A 22,448-nucleotide genomic window follows, 5' to 3' on the forward strand; every position below is an offset into this window, starting at 1 on the left:
AAAAAAACGTCGTGGATAATTAAATTGTACTTTTATATCGGTACGGAGATGCGCGCTTACCTTCAGAGATCCTCTTTTGCAGCGAAGTGGCGCGATGACTGCGCAACAGGAATGCGCTCTGACGCGTCGCTGTTTGACCATGGTGCCAAACAAAAAGTAAAGATTCTTTTGATCGAGAAGCACGATCCTATTTCTCTGTCCAGTTTAATCCAAATTGGTTGGTTTCCCTCCTGCGCTGCAGGAAAGTGCAGCAGAGCAAAGTCTCCTTGCCTGTCCCATCTGTCCAAAGCGCAAAGCGCAAATCAGCTGCTCACTGCTGATGAACTGCGACAACTGTGGGCCCCAGTCCCACAGAGTAGCAGACCCTACAGTTCACCATACGGCTATTAGGCTTCACAATCATAACCCCCTTCCTTTTGTAAGGCGACCTCACTCATGCATCTGTAACCCACTTCGGAAAAGTGAGTGCGCCCGCATAAATAACATTACAGACAGCATGGGCCTGCTATTGGATTCAAAGTCAATATAATCAATATGAACAAGCGCCTGTCAACCCCATTGTGCCGGAGATCCATAGAAGCAGGCCAAAATATTACGACGCAGACTGTAGGAATGAGGGACAAAACATGCTTTGTGTTGTCATTATTGCGCACACTGTAGTGTTTCAGTGGCCCCAAACTGGGACAGGAATCTATTGTGCCATCCATAGACCCGCCTAGTTGCTATGGAAACGAACTTAGTAGGACTGCACATGCGAGGGGGAAAAAAAACTGTGACTTTGGGAAATAGAAGAGAAAAAAAAAATGTCTGACCTTGATCTGATCTGTGACTATTAATACAAAGATAGTTTGAGTGATAGTGTGATGTTCAAGAAAGAAACAAAGAAAGAAACAAAGAAAGGAAGAAATCTTTAAAATCTGTTGGTTGCACAACACTTTGCTAGTTTCTTGTTTGGGCGATTTCTCTAAGGTAGTTTTCAAACTCCAATATCTGCCATTTAATCCATTGGAAAAGTGTCAATATCAAACAATTAAATCAAAAAGTAATTGGTAAGTTATTAACAATATATTTGGCACCAGATTTCTATAAAAAATTCAACAATCTTCCTATCACATCCATAATTGCCCACTATTGCCTAACGTCAGAAAAAAAAAAAAAAGCCTAGAAATTGGACATAAGCTAAACCTAGTAATTGATATATTCTCTGGCTCTCATTAACTCTATTTTCAGTTTGGAAGAAAAAGGAACTGTGGACATTAATATGGTCACAAATAAAGGATGAAACCACTCGCAGCTCAATATATGAGCTTAACAACAAACCTGGTTTACAACTAAACCAGTGTCAAACCTTGACATAAAGAAGAAAGAAATCATACTTTATTTAATCCTTTCGGGAAATGACTTCACTGCATTAACTCATATTATTCATAGGTGAAGCAGTGATTTTACAATTAAATTAATAATTTTATAAAACATTTTCCTTCTACACAGAAGACATAGATGTGCATCATTTTGAAATGGGTGCTGCCTGTGTACTCACAATATATGTCAATAAAAACAAATCACAACACATTTTCTTTACACTTCTCGTGCAGATACAAACATTGGCTGTTTGCCTTAAAAAAAAAAACATATCCTCCTCCAAGTCAGTGCCATCATGCAATATGTACAATATGGGTCAATTTTACTCTTCCCAAAAGAGGTTGAAAAAGAAGGAAAGTACTGTAGCTAAAAATGTTTCATATTCTTACAAGTCAATCTTGGATGCATTTAGGCCCAAGACCATTCAAAGCTTTAGAGAGAAGAAGTAAGATTATGGAGTGAGAAAGTACGGTATAAAGGTTCAAAGTAAAAAATATACATTAAATCTCAACATTCTACATCTTCCAAGGTTTTAAGAGCATGTTTTCCAGAATTTTAAGAACGGATCCATCAGCAACATTACAAATTCTTTCCAAAGGGGTCAAGATGGTTTTACACTGCACCACACCGCCATCGTGCGGCCAGTTTAAGAACAGCGCTTCAGTCTGGTTGGGTCACAGCGCCGTGACGTCACTTCCTTCATATGACTTTCCCCGGGAAGGCTGGCGATTTGGCGCGGACCCGTTGTTGTTGACGTACTGCTACCTCCATACTGTGAAGCTGTCAGCGAGTAGAGAAAAGAAGACACAAACCTCTCCTCATGGCTCCTGTATCAAACCCGGACAAAGACATGGACGCTCCGGACGGCGGTGAGTTTTCTCCTCGCGCTGCTTGGTGGTTGACGCGCTGCCCTCGCGCATCACAATGATGAAGCTAGCTAACATGTTAGGTAGCCCACCTCATTTCTTCACTTGTCTTATGTTTGTCAATCTGCAAAGATTTTATCACATGAGTTTAGCGTTGTTAAAGCTCATCAATGAATAATACACCAGATCGGTGAAAGCGGGGATTGCGTATGGAATCAATTTCTTTCCATCTATTACTTCTTGTATTCGGGCTCATAAACTCATGTGTGTGAATTACGTGAAAATAAACTCACCAGCCTTCATCAGTGTCAACTCGCTCGGCTGTAAACTGCATATGTAAGTAGCTCCTGAGTTCATATTGGAGGTTTCATGCTTCAGCTCGTCAGCTGTTTTCAGGTTTCATTTACAACCTGAATCTGAACTAATTCACCTTCAACAATCTTTTCCATCTTGTCATCGGCTTTAGAAAACTATTACAATTATTTTTAAACCTGGACCTGTCACAGCAAAGTGCCCTTATTATTTGTGCATTTTCTCATCAATACAATACTGATGCTTATTTAAAGATCTCACTAAAATGAACACCGAAAGACAAATGCATTTTGACAACTTGCATCTTCAACGCAAACACCAAACAAGCATACATCAGCCAAATATATGAACTTATATGATCTACGTTGAAATACAGAATATTACCAAGGAGTTGCTGCAACTGATACTTCCACTAAAGTAACGAAACCTTGGTATGCTGCCTCCGAGGGTTTATCCAACAAAGAAGAGAGAGTAGAATATAAAATACTTTATGAATCCCTGTGCAGCGTGTCTGCGAGTTACAAGAAGAGACTGATTGATTTCAACAAGCTTATATCCACAGAGTATCTATGATCCATTCTCTTGGATCTTTGAAACACCCTCTATGCAAAGTTCCTTTAAAAACTCTTTGCAAGTGTAATGAAAAGCAGTAACGCTGTTTGGAAGACACGGAGTCACTCTCGAGTCCCCACTCTTCTTCATTCATTTTGCATTTTCTAAAGCATCTTTGCTCTACGGCACTTTGCCAGCAACCACTTCAAAATGGCTACTTGGTGCCGTACGTGTTTGTAAACTAACTAACTACTCCTCAGACGATGGAGGCGGCGACTCCTGCGGTCTGGCCAAGTCTCGATCCAGGCGGGAGAAGAGGGAGAAGGTCGGCAGGAAGTCTGCACTCGAGCAGCTCAAGAAAGCCAAGAAGGGAGAGAAGATCAAATACGAGGTATGAAGTGCAACCTGCCATTTCTGTGTGTGTGTTTGTCAACGTCATCGGCGTGATTCGCCTCAAATACATACTTGAAATGTCTTTCATTTGAGTGAGGCTAAGCTTTTAGATTCTAATGACCACTTTGACTATTTTGTGAGACTTCTCAAACTTCCTCCCCTCTTCTTTAGCTGCAAATACTGTAGGATCAGCGTAGGTGTGTTTGCAGCCGTGCTCCAGTGTGTTTATGTCTTCCAGGTGGAGGAGTTCGCTGGCGTGTATGAAGAAGTAGATGAGGACCAATACTCTAAGATGGTACAAGAGAGGCAAGAGGATGACTGGATCATTGATGATGGTAAGTAGCAGGATGAGGTGCAACAATAAGGCCTGTTGTGGGAGTGTCGGGTCTCAATGGCGCCTCTTTTCTCACAGATGGAACCGGATATGTGGAGGATGGACGAGAAATCTTTGACGATGATTTGGACGATGACGTGGTAGAAAAAAAACAGGGTAATCACTGAGAGTCTGTTGTTTTTTTAGCACGTGGGGGGAAAACGTGGGTAGTCCAGCCGGACGAATGGATTTTGTTTGTGTCTTTGCAGGAAAAGGAGGCGCGAAAGGCGCATATTCAAAGAAAACTGCGAAGAAATCCGTTGTGGCGAAGCCCAACACCATCAAGAGCCTCTTCATGAACAGTAACGTCAAGCGGCCAGCTGAGGTGGAGCTTTTTAAATCTTTTTTTTTTTTTTCAAATATTATTACTTTAAATAGCTTTAATTCTCTCCTTGTGTTACCGGCATGTTGTGTCTAACTAAATCTAAGTCATTGCAGCTTTGCGGTGCGTTTTTCTGAATGTTTTGTGATTTTTTTTTTTTTTTTTTTTTTCACTCTTGTAGAAAGACGTCGACTTGTCTAAAGATGATCTGTTAGGAGACATCCTGCAGGACTTGCACTCCGAGGTTGGTAGTTTGAAAAGAGACCCACAGCGGTATCTATCGACACATCTCAAAAATGTATCATCAGATTGTTGGGGGTTTTTTTTTGGTCCTTTACTTTTTCACATTTCATAATTTCTGAAATAAGGTCAGTTGAAACAAATGTGCTCTCAGGTGTTATTTAAATATTGTGAGTTACTTTATTTTGGAGTGTCATGACTTATGAACTGAAATCATAAAGAATGAATCAAGAAAATCATCGGTTGTTTGAATGAATTTAGGAGAATCGTCGTATTGTTGTTGTCCAATTGTTGAGCGTGGTCAGCGGAACATTTCACACTTATTTTCATTAAAGCTTTCAGTATTACAGTTTTTGTTTCTTACTTGGTCATCTACTGTTTTCTTTTCCTTTTCAATGAATCGGTAAGTTATTTATAAATCTTGGTCATTTGATACAAGTGCTTTACAGGCAGTTTTCACAAGAAAAACGTGGAGAAAAATGTGTTTCAATAAACAGAGCAAGAGTAATTAATTCAAAGAGAAAAGTGTATTAAATATATATATTTAAGAAGATAATTAAGTTGTGATATTAAAGTGTCAAAAATAATATAAAATTGGGTTTAAAACACTGAAGGTATAACACAAATATGAGATGAAATGTAAAAAATAAAAGTTTTTAGCATGAATGCCATGGAATCAAATTTAAAGGTCAAAACAATCAAAGTTAAATGTTTTACCTTCATTATTCATTGAAACCTGAAGCTTTGGTTTGAAAGCGGCCCGCTTTTTTGTTGTTTTTAATCTCTTATCATTGACAAGTTGTGTTGTGATTCTTCTTCCCAGAAGCCAAATCTTCTGACCCCTCCACCAGTGGTCACTCTCAAGAAGAAGAAGTCTGTGGGATCACCCATGAATCCTTTCTCCGTCAAATCTCCGACGCCCAAGGTCTCCTGCACTTCACCTTTCATCTCTTGATTACTGATATGAAAACACTTGATTGTTTTGATTGTCAGCAGTGAACTAAAATAGTGTGGATGGTTTTTGGCATCGCAGGAGTCGTCCTCATCTTTGGGGCCGAAGGCTAAAGTGATCAAACCACCACCCTCGGACCCCGCCCCCAAACATGCAGTCCGTCCTCCTCCACCCTCGGCTTCACCTCCGGCGGAAAAGCCGAAGCCTAAAGTGGAGGCAGTGAAAGAAGAAGAAGGTACATACTGTTATCGGCTCGGCAGCCTTTTTCATTAGTTTTCCTCCCTTATGTAGAATTACCTTTTTATAACGACAACGCATTTTCCAGGAAATGACGGTCTGGCGTTCGACAGCGCCGACTTTGACGAGCCGATGGAGGTCGACCTGGAGGAGGAGAAGCCTGAAGTGAAAGTGACGGCGGCCAAAGCAGAGCAGCAGGACCCAGTCCTCCTGTAAGTTCTTCATCTGCTCAGATAATGAAAACATTTTGTGTGTCGTGTGATCAAACATCTTTACTGAAAAGCTGCTGCTGCTGCTGTGGGAAATTTGTATGCAGTCATGTGACTCTGCCTTCATGTGATTGGTCATATAGACTCAGGAGACACAGCCTTAGGAGGACGTCTCTCTCAGAGCAAAATGAGATTATTTTAATATATTCCAGTCAAAAAGTGAAGGTAACAAGGAGCATTGAGGACAGTGTAAGAAGAAAGTTGCATTAAATCTACTCGCACGTGTACAATTTATCTAAGAAGTACTCGAGGTGAATGCAGCACGTTGCTACACACCTGTGAAAACAGGCAAAGTGACGAATGTTCAGGTTTATTTGAGCCTTTCATATTAACTCTGCTGCTTTATGGCCCAATGCGTCTTTAACTACATTATCCAGTCGGAAGTTGAGGTGGCTTCACAGAACAGCTGCAGTAATGCACTTTGTTTTTCTCTTCCTCCGTCCTTCGTCCAGTTCCAGCAGAATCGGAAGCTCCTGGGGACAAGAGGAGGAGAACGGAGCAAGCAAAGCTCCTGTGGAGGTTCAGGTGGACTCCAGCCGGCTCCCTCTGGTGGAGGGCGCAGACGGGGAGCAGGTTTTCCGCTTCTACTGGCTGGATGCCTTCGAAGACCAATACAACCAACCAGGTAAAGTCATGTCCCAAATGAAGATCCCACAGGCGTAATTCCACACGCTTAAAAGTCCTGATCGGGTTTCGGCGGCTCGTCCTGATATGTTGAGTTGCGCGGTCTTCCAGGTGTGGTGTACCTATTTGGTAAAGTGTGGATCGAGTCAGCAAAGTCTCATGTGAGCTGCTGCGTCTCTGTCAGGAACATCGAGCGCACCATGTACTTCCTGCCTCGGGAATATGTAAGTTGTCATGTATTTGTGCATTAAATATTTTAAAGAAAAAAAGAGACTAATCGACAGATGAGTAAGTCTAATAGGAAAATGTTTGATGTGTTTTTTCATATTTTTAATCCCACTGAGACAAACGTGGTTCCAGATGCGGAGGAGGTTTGATTAGTTTTTCTTTTTTTGGGACAAAACTTTTAATTACTTTTTAGATGAAGTTTTATTTATTTGATTCTGAGGAGCGGGTAGTCAACAAAAGCTGTTCCTGTAAATATGCAGGATTCTTTACTTTTTCGGCCTAAAATGAAAAAAAAGAATCAATACAGTGCAGACATTTAGAGAATTTGTACTTTTATCAACAGAAAACAAACCCGAAGACGGGAGAGGTGTCGGACACTCCTGTGGGAATGATGGACGTCTACCATGAGTTCAACGAGATCTCAGAGAAGTTCAAGATCATGAAGTTCAAGTCTAAAGTGAGTAATTATGAAGGTGATGGGGATGACGGTAGTTCATCTCTATTCTGTTCACTGAGGTTGGATTTCTGTGTCTATTTCTGCAGAAAGTGGATAAAAACTATGCCTTTGAGATCCCTGATGTGCCCAGTCAGAGCGAGTACCTGGAAGTCAGATACTCTGTGAGTACACACACCGCCTCACGTGGATTTTGAATCTCCCCCAGTATCGACAAAACACTTTTGCGTGTGTTTGTTTTGCAGGCTGAGGTTCCGGCTCTACCTTCGGACCTCAAGGGGGCTACCTTCTCCCACATTTTCGGCACGAACACATCAAGTCTGGAGCACTTCCTCCTCGGCAGGAATATTAAAGGCCCGTGCTGGCTGGACATCAAGACGCCGCGTGAGTTTGCATGATTAGTTGCATCATATGTCAGCGTGATCCTACATGCATCAATACACGTAATAAGCTCAGCGAATCTCAAATTAGAGTTTTTATATTAGAGGGTGTTACTTCACGGACAGATGTAATATGAAATCAACACAAGCGTCTTTACTCTGTCTGTGTCTGTGTCTGTGTCTGTGTCTGTGTCTGTGTCTGTGTCTGTGTCTGTGTCTGTGTCTGTGTCTGTGTCTGTGTCTGTGCCTGTGCCTCAGAGCTGCTGAGTCAGCCGGTCAGCTGGTGTAAGGTGGAGGCTCTCGCGCTCAGAAGCGACTCGGTTTCGGTGATCAAAGATCTTCCTCCTCCGCCCCTCACCGTCATGTCCATCAGCCTGAAGACCGTGCAGAACGCCAAGACGCATCAAAATGAGGCGAGGCGGCGCTCCGTCGTCGTAGGACAAACACACTGAAATAATAACGGGGCGGAGAGTGAATGCTGTGATTTCCACTCTGCAGATTGTGTCCCTCGCTGCACTTGTGCACTATCAGTTCCACATGGATAAAGCTGCTCCTCAGCCTCCCTACCAGACTCATTTCTGTGGTGGGTGTCCTAACTTCCTTTTTTGCGTGTGTGTGTACTGTTTTTTGCAGTTTGTAACTTCGTAGTTTTATAGCTTAATATTGGTGGATTGTTTTATTTATATATATATGTATATATATACTGTTTACTTTCTGTTTGGAGTTTTATCTTTATTTCCGGTCAATCGTACTTTAATTCTATTCTTCTTTCTTTTCCATTTTGTACATTTGCTAACCTTACTATTTTTCTGAGTTTGCTTCCACTTCATTATTAAATTTGTATTTACTCATGGTTTCAGGCTGTTCATTAACCTCGATGTTTTGTTCTATTTATCATGTGTTTTTGCATATACACATGTGCTTTATAAGTATACATGTTTATTTCTAATGTTTATATGTTCACAGCCATTTAAGGTATTTGATGTTGATGGGATTATTGACAGAAACAGTGAAACTGTATATTTATTCACTATGAACCTGTTGGAGATTAATCAGAATATTTTATTTGGAGTTCTGCAGCAAAGGGAAAAGGTGTAATATTTGATTGTGTTTTCCTCGTCCAGTGATCAGCAAACCAGCTGACTGCATCTTCCCCTACGACTTCAAAGAGGCTGTGAGAAAGAAGGTGAGTATCTACGTGGTCTTAAGACCTCAATATGTTTTCTGTGAAGAACCAGAAGACGTAGAGATTTTTTATATGACAAAAACACTTCATGTAAAACTCGACTTGCGCTGAGCTTGAATGCGAGCGTAACAGTAGCGCCGTGGCGCATGGAGTGCGTATTTGATGTCAAAGACAAGGAACTTAAAATGTATTGGGAATGACTGATTATGTGATCCTCTTTGTCAGAATGGGAAAGTGGAGATCGCCGCCACAGAGCGGACTCTGCTGGGCTTCTTCCTGGCTAAGATGCACAAGATCGACCCCGATGTGCTGCTGGTGAGTTCCTTAATTCTCATCAAGGGGCAAACAACAGAGCAGACGTTGCGACAAGTTTGGAGTGTGAATTTCCTTTTACCACAGACTAAGTTTATTGGTCACTCCACATGTGAAATAAAGTAACACGTTTCGTTGGAAGAGGGACTCGAGTCTTTGTTATGGAAACTGTTGGTTCGTAATTATGTCTTCTGAAAGAACAAGCTTGATTTGGCCAATTTCCCAAAATCTGTATATTATTAATCTCATAATTTAAAGAAACATTTGAACCAGCTAATAATACTTTGCCATTCCTGAAAAATCGTGAATGCATGATATAGTGAAGAATATCAAAAATCTTCTTGTTTCTGCTGAAATCATTGTAAATACACAAACAGTGAAAGAAAATATGAGCAAATTATTCTGCTAAACGCTGACATAGGCACTCCGGTATATTTTTTATTCTCTTGAAGCTTGACATCCTCCTGGTCATTGCGTTTCATTGATGCATTTAAATAGAGTGGAATCCTTGGGCACATAAATCGTCATTTTGATCACTTTATTGATGTGACTTGATATAAATGCTCTATTTACATGAACTATGTACTCATGTGCATGTGAGCTTTCATTAGACATGCATTTAGAACTGTGATGGTGAAGAAATCTTGCCTTTCAAAGTGTCATCCCACGCTTTGTTTTTATGGAAAATGTTCTCTTTTTTTTTATTTTAATAGGGTCATGACATCTTCGGTTTTGATCTGGAAGTTCTTCTGCAGCGCATCAACGTCTGCAAAGTTCCGCACTGGTCCAAGATCGGACGCCTCAGGAGGGCCAATATGCCCAAATTAGGGGTAAAAAAACAAACAAACGATAATTTGAGAATGGTGGTAGTTAGTTTTGCTCCTGTAACGCGGCCCAGTTGGCAAAATGTTGAAACGTTTGCGTGTGCGCAGGGTCGTAGTGGCTTTGCAGAGAAGAACGCCACCTGCGGTCGTCTGGTGTGCGACGTGGAGATCTCTGCCAAGGAGCTGATCCGCTGCAAAAGTTACCACCTGACTGAGCTCACTGCACAGGTGCTGAAGATGGAGAGAATCACAGTCCCACAGGAAGACATCAAAAATCTCTACAGGTGAATCAGGTTTAATGAACACTGAAGGACTTTTTGTTACTGCTTTTTAAAATACACTTTTTTTCTAATAAGTTGGACACAAATGAAAGCGCTTCAACCTGCAGTGGAGGACTTGTTGACTTCTTTCTACCTGATAGAAAAAGCTTCTTTTTTTCCCCAGAGCAGGTCAAACAGAACTTTGCTCATCTGAGCTGAGACATGGATGGCCTGTAGGGGGAGCTATTTAGTCTTCACCTGTATGGATGACGGCTTAAACTATAACATGCCAACAACAATGTGATATAATAAAGTTAGTTTTTGATTAACACCAAACCTTTGCTGTAAGGGAGTACCCAGATGATCTGAACGAACCTGCCATCGAAAGAGTTTGTCAAGGTGGATGTCCTAAAGCCTGAAAATCTTTGTGTGTTAGTGACTCTCCTCACTTGCTCTACCTGCTGGAGTTGACGTGGACGGACGCCAAGCTCATCCTGCAGATCATGTGTGAGCTCAACGTGCTGCCACTCGCACTGCAGATCACAAACATCGCTGGAAATGTCATGGTACCCCACGAGAATGCTCCCTTCTAATTAGCCGTTAACAGCTGCAGTGTGTTTGCTGCATGCTGCTGTACTGACAATGTTTAGGTGTTTTTGGTTTAGAAATAAAACTACCAAGGTTAAAAAGCATTTATTTATTTTATTTTTTTCCTGATTCGCCCCTTCAGTCTCGTACGTTAATGGGCGGCCGCGCCGAGAGGAATGAGTTTCTGTTGCTTCACGCCTTCCACGACAAAAACTACATCGTCCCCGACAAACCCTCCTTCAAGAAGACCCAGCTGGAGCTGGTGAACGCACACACAGACGCACCAGTCGTAGCTTTTCTCTTTTTCTCCTTTTAACCCCAATCATCTGACTTTTTGCTCCTGATTTATTTCAGGTGGAAGGTGAAGAAGACGTGGATGCAGGGAAAGGCAAAAGAAAGAAGAAGGCTGCCTACGCTGGAGGTCTGGTGCTGGATCCAAAAGTTGGTGAGTGTTTTGTGAGTGTGTGTGTGTGTTTGTGTTCCATTTATGAAATGTCCCATGTTTGTATAACTTCTCTCCCTGTTATTTCAGGTTTCTACGACAAGTTTGTTCTGCTGCTCGACTTCAACAGTCTGTATCCCTCCATCATCCAGGAGTTCAACATCTGCTTCACGACTGTGCAAAGGGAGGCGTACAATGCGAAGAAGAAGAAGAAGAGCGAGGTGCAAATACTTATCATTCGGGAGCCTGAGATGCTCCCAACTGCCTGCGTGAAAAGACAGTGTTAGACCCTGTCACATTGCATACATGACACCTACGGGTAGTTTTTAGTCTCCAATTAACTTCAAACGTGGTTTTGGACTGTGTGAGGAAACTGGAAAAAACTCATACATCCTCAGGGAGATCATGCAAACGCCTCAGACAAAGTTGATAAGCGCAAACTACTACACCGCTGTACTTTCAATAGTGATTGGACACGATTTGTGGTGAATTTCTAACAAGCACTTCTCCATTTTGATGAAAGTTGTACATTTCTAACTCTTGTTTCTTTGTCAACAGGATGACGAGTCGGAGGAGATCCCAGAGATTCCCGATCCCAACCTGGAAATGGGAATCCTGCCCAAGGAAATTAGAAAGTTGGTCGAGCGGCGCAAACAAGTCAAGCAACTCATGAAACAGCAAGACATCAACCCAGACGTCTACCTGCAGGTACACCCCGACACGCCAAGAAACACACGTTTTAACTCGCACACACTCACAGCAAGTTATTCTGAGTAAACATGCAGCCCAAAAGTATGTCTGTTAAAACTTGATGATACTTGAACAATAATTATTTCAATGTTTCAGTGTTTATTTGACAGATTATATGATCGACGGGTGCTGAAAGTTACTCAAGTTACCAGATAATGGATTTAGATCCAACTAAAATTGAAAATGTGAAAGCTGGTTGAATTATTTCAACATTTCAAATACATATTCGTTACCTTTCTTTGTTCGTACGACTGCATCAAACCGGAGGAAGCGGCACTCAGTTCAGTCGTTTTTTTATTGTGTGTGTGGTTTTTTTTTTTTTAAATGGGGTACTTTTGTCCCTCAGTATGACATCCGTCAGAAGGCCCTGAAGCTCACTGCCAACAGTATGTACGGCTGCCTGGGGTTCAGCTACAGCCGCTTTTACGCCAAGCCGCTCGCTGCTCTGGTCACACACAAGGGTCGAGAGGTGAGTCGCATCAACAGACTGTCAACACAGCAGCCTTTAAAGGGACAGTGCGTTTAGAGCACTGCAGCATTGGCCTTTTCCATGAGCCGGTTACAGAACACAACATATCTGCATTACTCAGTTTGGCCTCGGCTAAAACTCTGCTGCGTGCTTACTTTTAATATGTGACTTTAGATTGACTGTATTGAATGAAGCTCTGATGCTTTCCGCCCCTAAAACGCTGCTGTTGCTTTATATTTCAACACCGCTTGGCTTTTTAGCCACAATGTCACTGATGCTGCTGCAGTGAGGTTCTTCCATGGCCGTTCACAGCATGTGCATGTACAACGGTGCTCAGATTTTGAATACATAAAAAGTAAGACGGCCAAGCTGATTGGCTCAAAATTTCCTCAATCCAGTACTGCTGATGTGATCAGGACATTCCTCGGAATAACACATTACATTGTAGGACTGCAGTATGTCAATAGTGTCGGTGCCAGCAAGATTGTGAGTAAGGGATGTATCCTATTTGGATATAGTATGAATAAAAAAGCACATAGTTTTGTGGTTGTTTTGTTTTTTGTGTGTCTTTTAGTGGCGACAGTCTTACCTTCAAAGTATTTTATTGACATCCCAATCGATTAGCCACACGCTAGAAGTTTTCTGTAAAACCACTGACCCAAAATAACTAACTAAGACTTGTTGTTAAACATAAAATTCTGCTTTTAAGGCGGAAACAGTCACTTAAACTTGGCAGAATGCAAAGTCTGAGATGTGACGCTCCTTCTATCAGCCACCAGAGGGCACTGCTGCATTATATTTGACAGTGAGCTGCACTGATTTATCCTCATTTTCTTTTTCTGACTTCTCCCTTCTTTCTTTTTTGGTTTTATCCTGTGTCACATCTTTCATCAGCGCCTCTTCCTCCTTCTTCTTGTTTCCGTTATTCAAAGCGATTGTGTCGTCGTCTTTTATCTTTTTGTCGTTGAAACAAAAGAGCCGGCCTTATTCGGTGATATCAGTGACACCGTTTTAAGTTTGTTCCAGTAACAAAATGCCATAGACACACATGTAACGCACACTCTCTCGGTGCACAGTCTGTCTGCATAATGGCTTCTTTCAACACACAACAGTGGGACGACAGGGCGTGCACGCTCAACAAATTGGTGCAAAGCGGCATGTGTACCGCATGACATAAACAGCTAAAGCTGGTATTGCAACTGAACACCACACACACACACACACACACACACACACACACAATGTCAGTGGTAGTACTCATGTTCATTTAATGAGCTCTAACAGTACAAGTCCTCCACAGAGGCATCGGGCTTTGCCTCAGGGGAGTCCTTCATTAAGATCCCCTTACACACTCATTGTGCTCTCTAATAGAGGGCAGGGCAGTAACTCACTGTGCGTGTTTGTTATTTTGTCAGTCCATTTGTGCCTCCAGTCACGCTCGTTGTTGGGCTGACAGGGCTACATTGTTAAAGTTGTGTATTTGATTCGCTGTTGCAGGTGGGAGTTTCTCTCCCTCCGCACTAACCGCTTGTATCTGTCGACAGGCAGAGGTGGATGGGTTAATTACATTTTACCTCCTGCTTGCTTTACTTAATCCCGGGAGCATCGCCGGTCTCGCACAGAAAAGTAGGCCGCTTTTTCATTATCTCCAACGGCGACGTGGTGCACTACAGGTTCAATTCCTGTTTACTACTTTTAAAAGGCCTGAAGGAGGCAGATGAAGAGTTTTGCACACACGCATATAAAAGTTTCACAAATGATTGTCATGATAAACAGATTGAAATCTGAACTCAACTTTGAGATAAGACAACTAAGTCCAATCTTTTTAAGGGAAGTACAGCTGTCATCTTGCTTTGTGTTTATTGTGATGTGGTATTGCCGCTTTAATGACATGTGAGAACTACACTTTAAAAAATATTCAGATTGAGATGCCTTTAAGCTATATTGCAATGTTTTTCTTAATAAAAGCAGAAACATGATATTATCACCTTGATGCCATAGATGTGTTTTCAGTTAAAACTGATTAAACGTGTCTGAATAAAGAATCAGCCACTGTAAATTAGGAGCACATTGTGCATATCGCATAAGAGTGACCACAAAATTCATGAGTTTCTCTCTACACTGCAAAAAAAAAAATCCAAATCCTATCAAGGCTTTATGCATACTTACAGTCTGAAAATCTTGCCATCATCAGTTCAGTTCAGACAACTTTATTTATCCCACAGGGGGCAATCATTTGGCGTGGTCTGCATTTAGGAACTTATAACAAGTGGAAATCACCTCGATTACCAGACGTATAGTCTGAAAATAAATCCTCATTGCTCAAGGGTATCATGTTTAATTTAGGACGCAGTGTGCACACATGAGATATTTTGACAAACGTATAGATGTTTTTGCAATGCTGAATCCCACTGCTGTCAAAACATTTGTAAGAAGAACCAGTCACATTTAATTTAGGAGAGCTCATTGTAGTTTGACGTGAACGTTGATGCTGTAACAATATTGAAATGAAAAGATAAAGCTTGATCACATTAAAATATTTAGTTGAAAGCTATTGGAGACCATATGCAAGAAAAGTATTTTATTCTTAAGATTGGTAACTGTCTAACTTTATTCTCTCATCATTATATTTACACGTCATTCGATTCTAAAGGTGTTTTTTGAAAAAACTGAAAAGATTTAAACTTGAGGATTTTGTTATTCCTTATTTTAAATCATTTGTCTGAATATTCAGTGCCAAGGCAGCGATACTTGTTCCTTATAAATAAGAAGCTAAAACTAACGCTAATTACGTTTGGACTTATCAGACCAATGGGACCACCCATTTCTTTTCTTAAAAATCGTCCAACAACTTTTGTTCTTTCCTTGAGTTTTATATTATGTGGGCTGCAGCCGGCACTTAGTTTTGCTTTCACCTAATCTGTTGATTATTTACTCTGGTAACTGCTTGGTTGTTTGGTCTTTGAAATGTCAAAAAATCAAGAGAAATACCAGGCAATGCTACTTTGAAGCCGCAAACTTCTGGTTTTGTCCCAATCCACAATAATAACAAAAGAAATACCAATGAAGGATAACAAATAGAACAGTCACATTAAGAACGTGGGAAAAGAAACAAATTCTCAGACTAAAATGACCAATTAAGTTTACTTTTTTATAATAGAATTGATACAATTGTCACTCTATATGTTTTTCCATCATTAATTTTAGCTAAATATCTTTAAAAAAAAAAAAAAAGAAAACTGCCTCTATGAGTGTTTTAGTTTCATGGAAATCTCTTTTACAACCCGCTGGTGGCCTGTCTGGACTTACTTTAGTTACCCAGTGTGTTGACGGGCCAGTAGACAATTTAGATTACATTTCTATGAGGACCTCGCTTGCATTAGTACATTACATACAGTGAAGAGTGATAGGGCGGATTATAGAACGACGCGTATCAAAAGGTCATCGGTCAGATCTGAGCTCTAACCAACACTTGCTGATGAAGCGGAGGGGCCAACTTCACACGATCTTACTGTTTTGTTTACTTTGTATCTATGATCCCAGACGGCTCTATTTATACTGCTGGTTTTGTGTTTTCATCAACACAACACAAGGAGATCCACTGTGCCGTGGATGATTCATCTCACTCTGAAATCTGGTTTCTGACATTTGAACCTGAGAAACATCTTGTCGGGGTGAACAAAATTGTAAATCTATGTGGAAGACAGTGTGCTCGGGGCAGTAACTCACTGACCTCGTGCCCACCGGCTGATCCATTCAAAGTGGCCGAAAGCCACAACCGTATAAACAAAATGTGGCAGGATAACTGGATTTGTCTTGAGCCCTGAAGTTAAAAGATGGTTAAGCCAAGTAGTTCTCGGTAGTTTCCGACTGCAGCGAGCCAGAAAAGCCAGCTGGCATTTATAGCTGGGTTTCTAGTGTATTTGTGGGCATCGCCGTTCGCACTCCCGCCCCCATTTTAATCGTCACATTTGCACTCGGCTTTCATGTCGTGATTTAGGAGGCTTTTTATTTTTATAATTGTAACACGTACACTGATCACTGCTCTGTCCGCGGTGTAAATCCACTCCCCCCCGACCCCTCAGCGTTCATCTGTTTAAACCAGTGTGTGGAGTGAATGTGCACATGCTCTCTGTATTTATTGATTGGCTCGCCGCTCGTCTTTCTCTCACTCTCCTTTTTAAATTGCGGCCTAAACCCCCTGGTGGTATGGCCAGGGTAGGCTAGGGGGGGGGCCACAGTGGCATCTCAACCCTGGGAGGCTTTACATGAGGGGCCTTAGAGGGGGCTGACAGACCCTTGGCCGTGGCTCTTCTGATCAAATTTGCCAACTTAGAAGGGGAAAGCCCCCACTTATCTCCACTACTGACTCATGTATGTGGCTCTCGGGTATGTCTACTGTGTGTGTGTGTTTCAATACCCGTGTGTGTGTGTGTGCACAAGTGCTACTGGCCGAACTCTGCCCTTTGTCGGGGGGACCATTTGTTGTGGCCCTGCTCTGTCCTGGTATGTGTGGGTATTAAGGGGGGGATGATGGGTATTAAGAAGAAGGTGAAGGTTTAGGATTACACAGCCGTGGGTCCACCACAGATTGATGTCCCCTCAACCCCTCGGTGTTATTTTTGGTTCTTTTGTATGTTCGCCAGAGAACAGTTTGGTGCAGAGCTGCACATATTAGACAGGCGGCTCACATTCGTGTGCCTATGTCAGGTTGATAACTGGATTTGCCACACCAGGAGGCCTTGTGTTGTCCATTGATCACTGATTGGTGGATTCCAGAGTAAAATTTCAGCTGATAAATCCATAAAGTTAAACTTTGATAAATGTATGCAAGTTTCCTAAAAGATGAAGAAGAAAAAAAGACTGCTATATATAGCTGGTATTAAATTTACATGCACCTTTGTGCAGCTCATGAACTGTGTCTTTAAATTTAATATGGACAAAACATGAATGAGGAAGTGTTTTGTAGTTCTGCCAAACACTAACTGTGGGTGTGTGTGTGTGTGTGTTAGTGTGTTTATGTTCTCTTAATCGAGTGATGTTAACAGCACGGCCGGGTGGAAGCTGCTGATTGTTGTGGCTCGCAGATTGGTTTGACCCCTGACCCCCATGCCAGCATATCTGACAACCATTAGCAGGTGTGTGTGTCTGAGGATGGAGGGTGACTCCTGAACGCCGTTCTGCTGTAATTGAGTCTCCGTCCTTGTGTTTAAAAACAGCCCTGACAGGATCCTCGTAGTTGACATTATTGGATGGCATGCAGAGTGAAGGATAGAAGTGGGCTTGTGTAACAGAGCCGGGGGTGCTAAGAGGTCAGAGTTTGGTTTAGGTTAAACCCTTGTAACGGCCATGTGCCCATGGGTGCGTGCGGTTGTAATGAAGTCTAAGTAAATATTGTTGCCCCCCCCTCCCCACCCCTCCCGGTGTCCCTCTTTCAAGTTCGGTATCATCCCTCTTGTCTCAAGAATCACAAATCACTTCCCAGAATTAGACATGGGCATACCTGAAACACTCCATCACGTCTCATTTGTGGCCGTCTGTGTCGCACAGTGAGCTGCGATGCTGCGAGTAAATACTGCCGCCACCGTTTCTTTCATTGAGGGTCTCATATCTGCTGCTGTCTCTTTTACAATTCCCTGAATTAGATGCAGGGGTGTGTGTGTGTGTGTGTGTGTGTGTGTGTGTGTGTGTCTGCACATGTATGTTTGTGAGTGTGCGTCTGGGGAAATGGGGGCTGCAGTGTTTCCATGCCCCCCTCTTAAAGAGCTGGCTTTACTCCTGATAGGAGTGGACTTAACAAATAGTCACATGGGAGCAGTGCTGCTATTTTGGCTATATTAGCTTGTCTGTGAGGGCTGACAGTGGGCAGGACAAGATTTCAGAATTCAAACAGCGACTTTAGTCACACCTACTAATGAGGCCATGGGAGACCGAGCTAATGGCAGGGATTACAATTGATAATAGATTGATCCGGCAGCTGGAGTCTTCACCAGAGACACTGACAGAGTTGTAAATGACTAGACAATTAGAAAATGGTTTCAATGACTTGGCATGAAATGTGATCTATAAGCCTGTTTCTATAAAAGCCTTGATTTTTATTTTTTTTTTTAATTGTGGAGTTAAAAAAAACAACCCTCTGGCACATGTCATCAGCAAAATAATGCTTAATTGCTTAAGTGACTGGATGGTGATTTGTTGTCTCATGAATTACTGAGGAAAAATACCCAATATATCTTTGATTTGTCATTTTAAATGTCATTACTCACCGCGAAGAGCTGTGCTCTCACATCACATGTGTGGAAAATATATTGAATTTAACGTTTCAATTATCATCATTTCCTGCGTAGAAGTTGAGTCATCAGATTGTCATGAAACACAGATGTGTACTCTGTTCTTGCAACACTGTTTATAGATGCTAACGAAGCCACAGGCATACACACCTCCGTCTATTACAGTTTATAAAGTAATAATGATATAATAAAGTGTATTGATATAGCATTTATCAAAACCAGTAGTGCAAGAAACAAAACAGCAAGAACCAATTAAATGTATATTATACTTGTCTGGAACGTATGCATGTGTCTGTGTTCTTTTCTGCTGTCATTTTATCGTTGTGTGTACATATCAAATGGACCTTTTTTTTAATTATCTGTCAGCTATTGTCTCTTTTTTTGTTGTTGGGGAAACGCGTGCCAAGAACCACTATAAAAATGGCAGGATAGATGAATGTGAGAGGCTCATTATGGTGTTTACAAAAGATGATATCAGGAAATGTAGAAAAATGTTTCTTGAGCCAATTCATGATTGTTTACACTTCTTATATATATATGATCATTTGATTTAAAAGAGAATTTTTTCTCAAACATCCAATTTTGAACTTAACGATTAAGTTGTTTGGTGGTTTAGGTCAGGGCACTGATAACTGATTGAACTCTGACTGTAAGATGGTTAGACATAATCCAAATGAACGGTGGGAGTGGTTCATAGGATGGCAGCTCAGAATAGATTTATGTGACACATATATGTGTTTGACTTTAAAGCTGACAAATGACAAAGGTATCTTTACCTGTCTGGCCTGTCAGTCCCCTTCTATTCCAAAAATCACGTTTTTAATGAGCCCTGCCGTCTGTCGGCACCTATATACCTTATTTGCTCGACAGCATGTTAAATATTTGCCCGTGACTGCTTTGCCCGGGCCAAAGTGGAGGCACTCGCATACCAGGATGTGTCCTTTCCAGCTATTAAAGTACCATATTTTAATTGAGTAGACAACAGGAGGACAGTTGTCATTGTGGGGTTATTTTCAATCAGCACCGGCGTGTGTGATCTCGGCCGGTTGTATTAAATCAGACACAGCTTTACAACCGATTGACCTTCCAAGCAGCAGACATGAGAACACAGCTATGGCATCTGCCAGGACAGGTGTGTGTGAGTGGGTGTTTTAAGCGTGCATGTATGTGTGTGTTGTGCTCATGTATGCAAGTGAAATCATTTTGGTGAAAGAGGGATTTTCATTCTTGGTGGGTGTGCATGGATGTGTGTGCACATGAGACTTCCCAGCACCGGCGGATAGACGATAAATCTTTTATGCATCTCTGTGTGTGAGGAGCGTTTGGAAATGTGTGGATGTGTGCGCATACTCGAGCGCCTTGTGTACGTGTGCTACACAAGCCCCCCACCCACCTACCCACCCACCCACCCGGCTCTGACAGTGGTGTGTTCCTCCACAGGTGCTATTTCAGTCGGCCGACTGTCATCCCAAAATGCTTTTCAGCTGAGTGCTTTTCAAAACAATCGTCACTGGTGCCCCAGGCTCTTTTTACAAGGGCCCTCTGCCACACCGAGGTTTAACATGCCGCATCTGATCTGCTGTATTTATATAATGTCTGAGTCTGTCCTGATATCTGTATATATAAAAATGAAATAATGCAGGTGGGTGGACTTATTTTATTCTGATCTTATCATTCAAATTCCATCTGTTGACTTCAGTGCCTCCAGTCAAGCTACTCGTCATGAAGGCCATTGTGTTTGCCGGTTACACTATTAGAACGGATAACTATGATACAATTAATAACTCGGTGCTAATCACTGAGGATTTCTTGAGCTCTTTAATCTTGTTAAACATGGAAACAGTTGGTGAGCTGCTGTCCCTCTCAAATCCTGTTCTTTGTGCCGATTGTTAACATTAGCATTATCCAAAGCTTTTGTATTAATTGTAACTAAACCTCAGTAATGGAAAACAACTCAACTGAAACATGTTCAACTTTTTAGTGAAATAAATATTGGCCTGTATCCACAGGACTGCTGCTTTGCTTTTGCCTACCTTCAAGCTTACTGTGTGTTTTTAGTTTATCTTGACTGTGTGTGGCTGCTCGGTCTCTTTCACATTATTCAAAAATAAATCACATTCTTGGTCTTATCGAGAGTGCTGCTGCATGACTGCTGAACGTTGTGTCTCTCTGGAACATGCACAGTTGAAAATATTGGACTTCGATGCTGACTTACTAAATCGAACAGACAAATGTGCATCCCCATTTGACGTCAACTGACAGATGTATCTTCGGCTGAACTTAATTCGTGATTCAGTCATTAGACTGACGAACACTAAATACTCAAAGGGAGATTTTGTGCATAATTCGGTTCATATCCAGGATGCGTGACACATGAAGTAATGCCACTGATGACCTGTGGAGGCAGTGTTGAGCAGTATCGCTCATGTGTGTCCAGCCAAAAAAGGCAGCATAACTTGAAAGACAACAGAAATAACGGTCCCTTCAAGGACAGACGAATGTACATTAACTCGCCTGTACAAAGAAGCTTCAGATGTTTAGAAACATCTTCAGCAGTGAAGTTAAACATATAAGGATATATTAGAATTACTAACCCAAACCAAATTTGAAATACTCTCAGGGACAGAAATACTTATTAACCCGTCGATGTTTGGATTAGAAATGTGCCACATCAAATCAACAGAGTGTACTGCCCTCTCGTGGATATATTTATCATCAATTACTCCAATGTAAACTAATTTACGTTTTTGCTTGAAAGAAGCATATTTGGGCTTTGCGGTGATACAACAATGCACATGATCTGGAGCAATGGTAACAGGAAAGTGCAGACTTTTTAATTGCAGAAAATCCTCCTTTTTAAACAAGTCGCAACTAACTTGAATCAACTACTATTTTCCATTAACTTGCACAACACTGGTTAAAACCAACATGAAAATGAGCGCCTGGCAAAATACAAAAGGTGGTTTGATGAGTAGGAGGGGTGATTGGAATGAAGACTATACAATTGTAATATGACAATAAAACATTTTAATCCCTACCAGAGAAGGCTGCGCAACGAGGGTGAAAAAGCTAATATCACAACAGGGCTGAACCACTCATCAATTAGTGTGACAGCGTACAATAAGGCACAGCTAATGGGCACAGCGCCATGTGGAGGCACACAGGTGCACACGCTAACACATAAGACATTTTAAAAGCACTGTATGGAAAAGGGGGATTACAAGCTGTGCAAAGCCGAGGCAGAGACGGCGGAAAAGTGCAGCTCTGACGTTGAGATATTAAAACAATATTAACAGTATTGATGGATTTGTGTAAAATGGTTTTGTAAAAATATTTAGAAACTCAATTTACTCCTTCCATCTTGATCAGCCTTTAAAAACCTCGATTCGGGATCGCGGAGTGTTCAGCTGCACTATCTTTTGGACAGGATTGGCCATTTCTCCTGGATGTCTGCTCCTGTGGTTGTCTTTTTTTTTTATTTTATTTTTTTTTTTCGGTCATTTTTTTGGCAGCTTTGAGTGTTAGAGACTATGGTGGCACCACTTAACCAAACTGCATCTTTCGGTGCCCTGAAGTCTGTGTCGTCAAGTCCCGAGGCAGATTTGTTGGGTACATTAGCTTTTAAAAAATGGGCCGCACAAAGGAAAAATGCCACCTGTAAACTGTGCGAGTGAGTGTTGAAATACTGCAGACTCTTCACAGCACTTGTACTCCCAACTGTCCGATTCACGTGTCAGGAGACACTGCAGCCGCACACTGCAGT

At 41.7% G+C, this 22,448-nt stretch overlaps 1 protein-coding gene across 1 annotated transcript in view; it reads left to right on the forward strand.

The window, feature by feature from the left end:
- The first annotated feature begins 2,089 nt into the window (after window positions 1–2,089).
- The window catches only part of pola1 (polymerase (DNA directed), alpha 1), a 63,432-nt gene continuing 43,073 nt past the window's right edge, over window positions 2,090–22,448 (forward strand). Inside the window, exons 1-26 of the mRNA XM_080489023.1 lie at window positions 2,090–2,231; window positions 3,353–3,483; window positions 3,724–3,820; window positions 3,898–3,975; window positions 4,068–4,183; window positions 4,362–4,424; window positions 5,244–5,345; window positions 5,454–5,607; window positions 5,698–5,821; window positions 6,331–6,503; window positions 6,614–6,726; window positions 7,074–7,187; window positions 7,274–7,348; window positions 7,430–7,568; window positions 7,823–7,977; window positions 8,063–8,147; window positions 8,689–8,750; window positions 8,976–9,065; window positions 9,776–9,892; window positions 9,995–10,170; window positions 10,583–10,712; window positions 10,877–10,996; window positions 11,089–11,179; window positions 11,267–11,397; window positions 11,735–11,884; window positions 12,273–12,395. Of these exons, the coding sequence (XP_080345149.1) occupies window positions 2,183–2,231; window positions 3,353–3,483; window positions 3,724–3,820; window positions 3,898–3,975; window positions 4,068–4,183; window positions 4,362–4,424; window positions 5,244–5,345; window positions 5,454–5,607; window positions 5,698–5,821; window positions 6,331–6,503; window positions 6,614–6,726; window positions 7,074–7,187; window positions 7,274–7,348; window positions 7,430–7,568; window positions 7,823–7,977; window positions 8,063–8,147; window positions 8,689–8,750; window positions 8,976–9,065; window positions 9,776–9,892; window positions 9,995–10,170; window positions 10,583–10,712; window positions 10,877–10,996; window positions 11,089–11,179; window positions 11,267–11,397; window positions 11,735–11,884; window positions 12,273–12,395 (2,958 nt within the window). The 5' untranslated portion in view covers window positions 2,090–2,182. The remainder of the gene's footprint in view (window positions 2,232–3,352; window positions 3,484–3,723; window positions 3,821–3,897; window positions 3,976–4,067; window positions 4,184–4,361; window positions 4,425–5,243; window positions 5,346–5,453; window positions 5,608–5,697; window positions 5,822–6,330; window positions 6,504–6,613; window positions 6,727–7,073; window positions 7,188–7,273; window positions 7,349–7,429; window positions 7,569–7,822; window positions 7,978–8,062; window positions 8,148–8,688; window positions 8,751–8,975; window positions 9,066–9,775; window positions 9,893–9,994; window positions 10,171–10,582; window positions 10,713–10,876; window positions 10,997–11,088; window positions 11,180–11,266; window positions 11,398–11,734; window positions 11,885–12,272; window positions 12,396–22,448) is intronic.

This window comes from Lipophrys pholis (genome assembly GCF_963383615.2).
Source record: "Lipophrys pholis genome assembly, chromosome: 20".
Taxonomy (NCBI): domain Eukaryota; kingdom Metazoa; phylum Chordata; class Actinopteri; order Blenniiformes; family Blenniidae; genus Lipophrys; species Lipophrys pholis.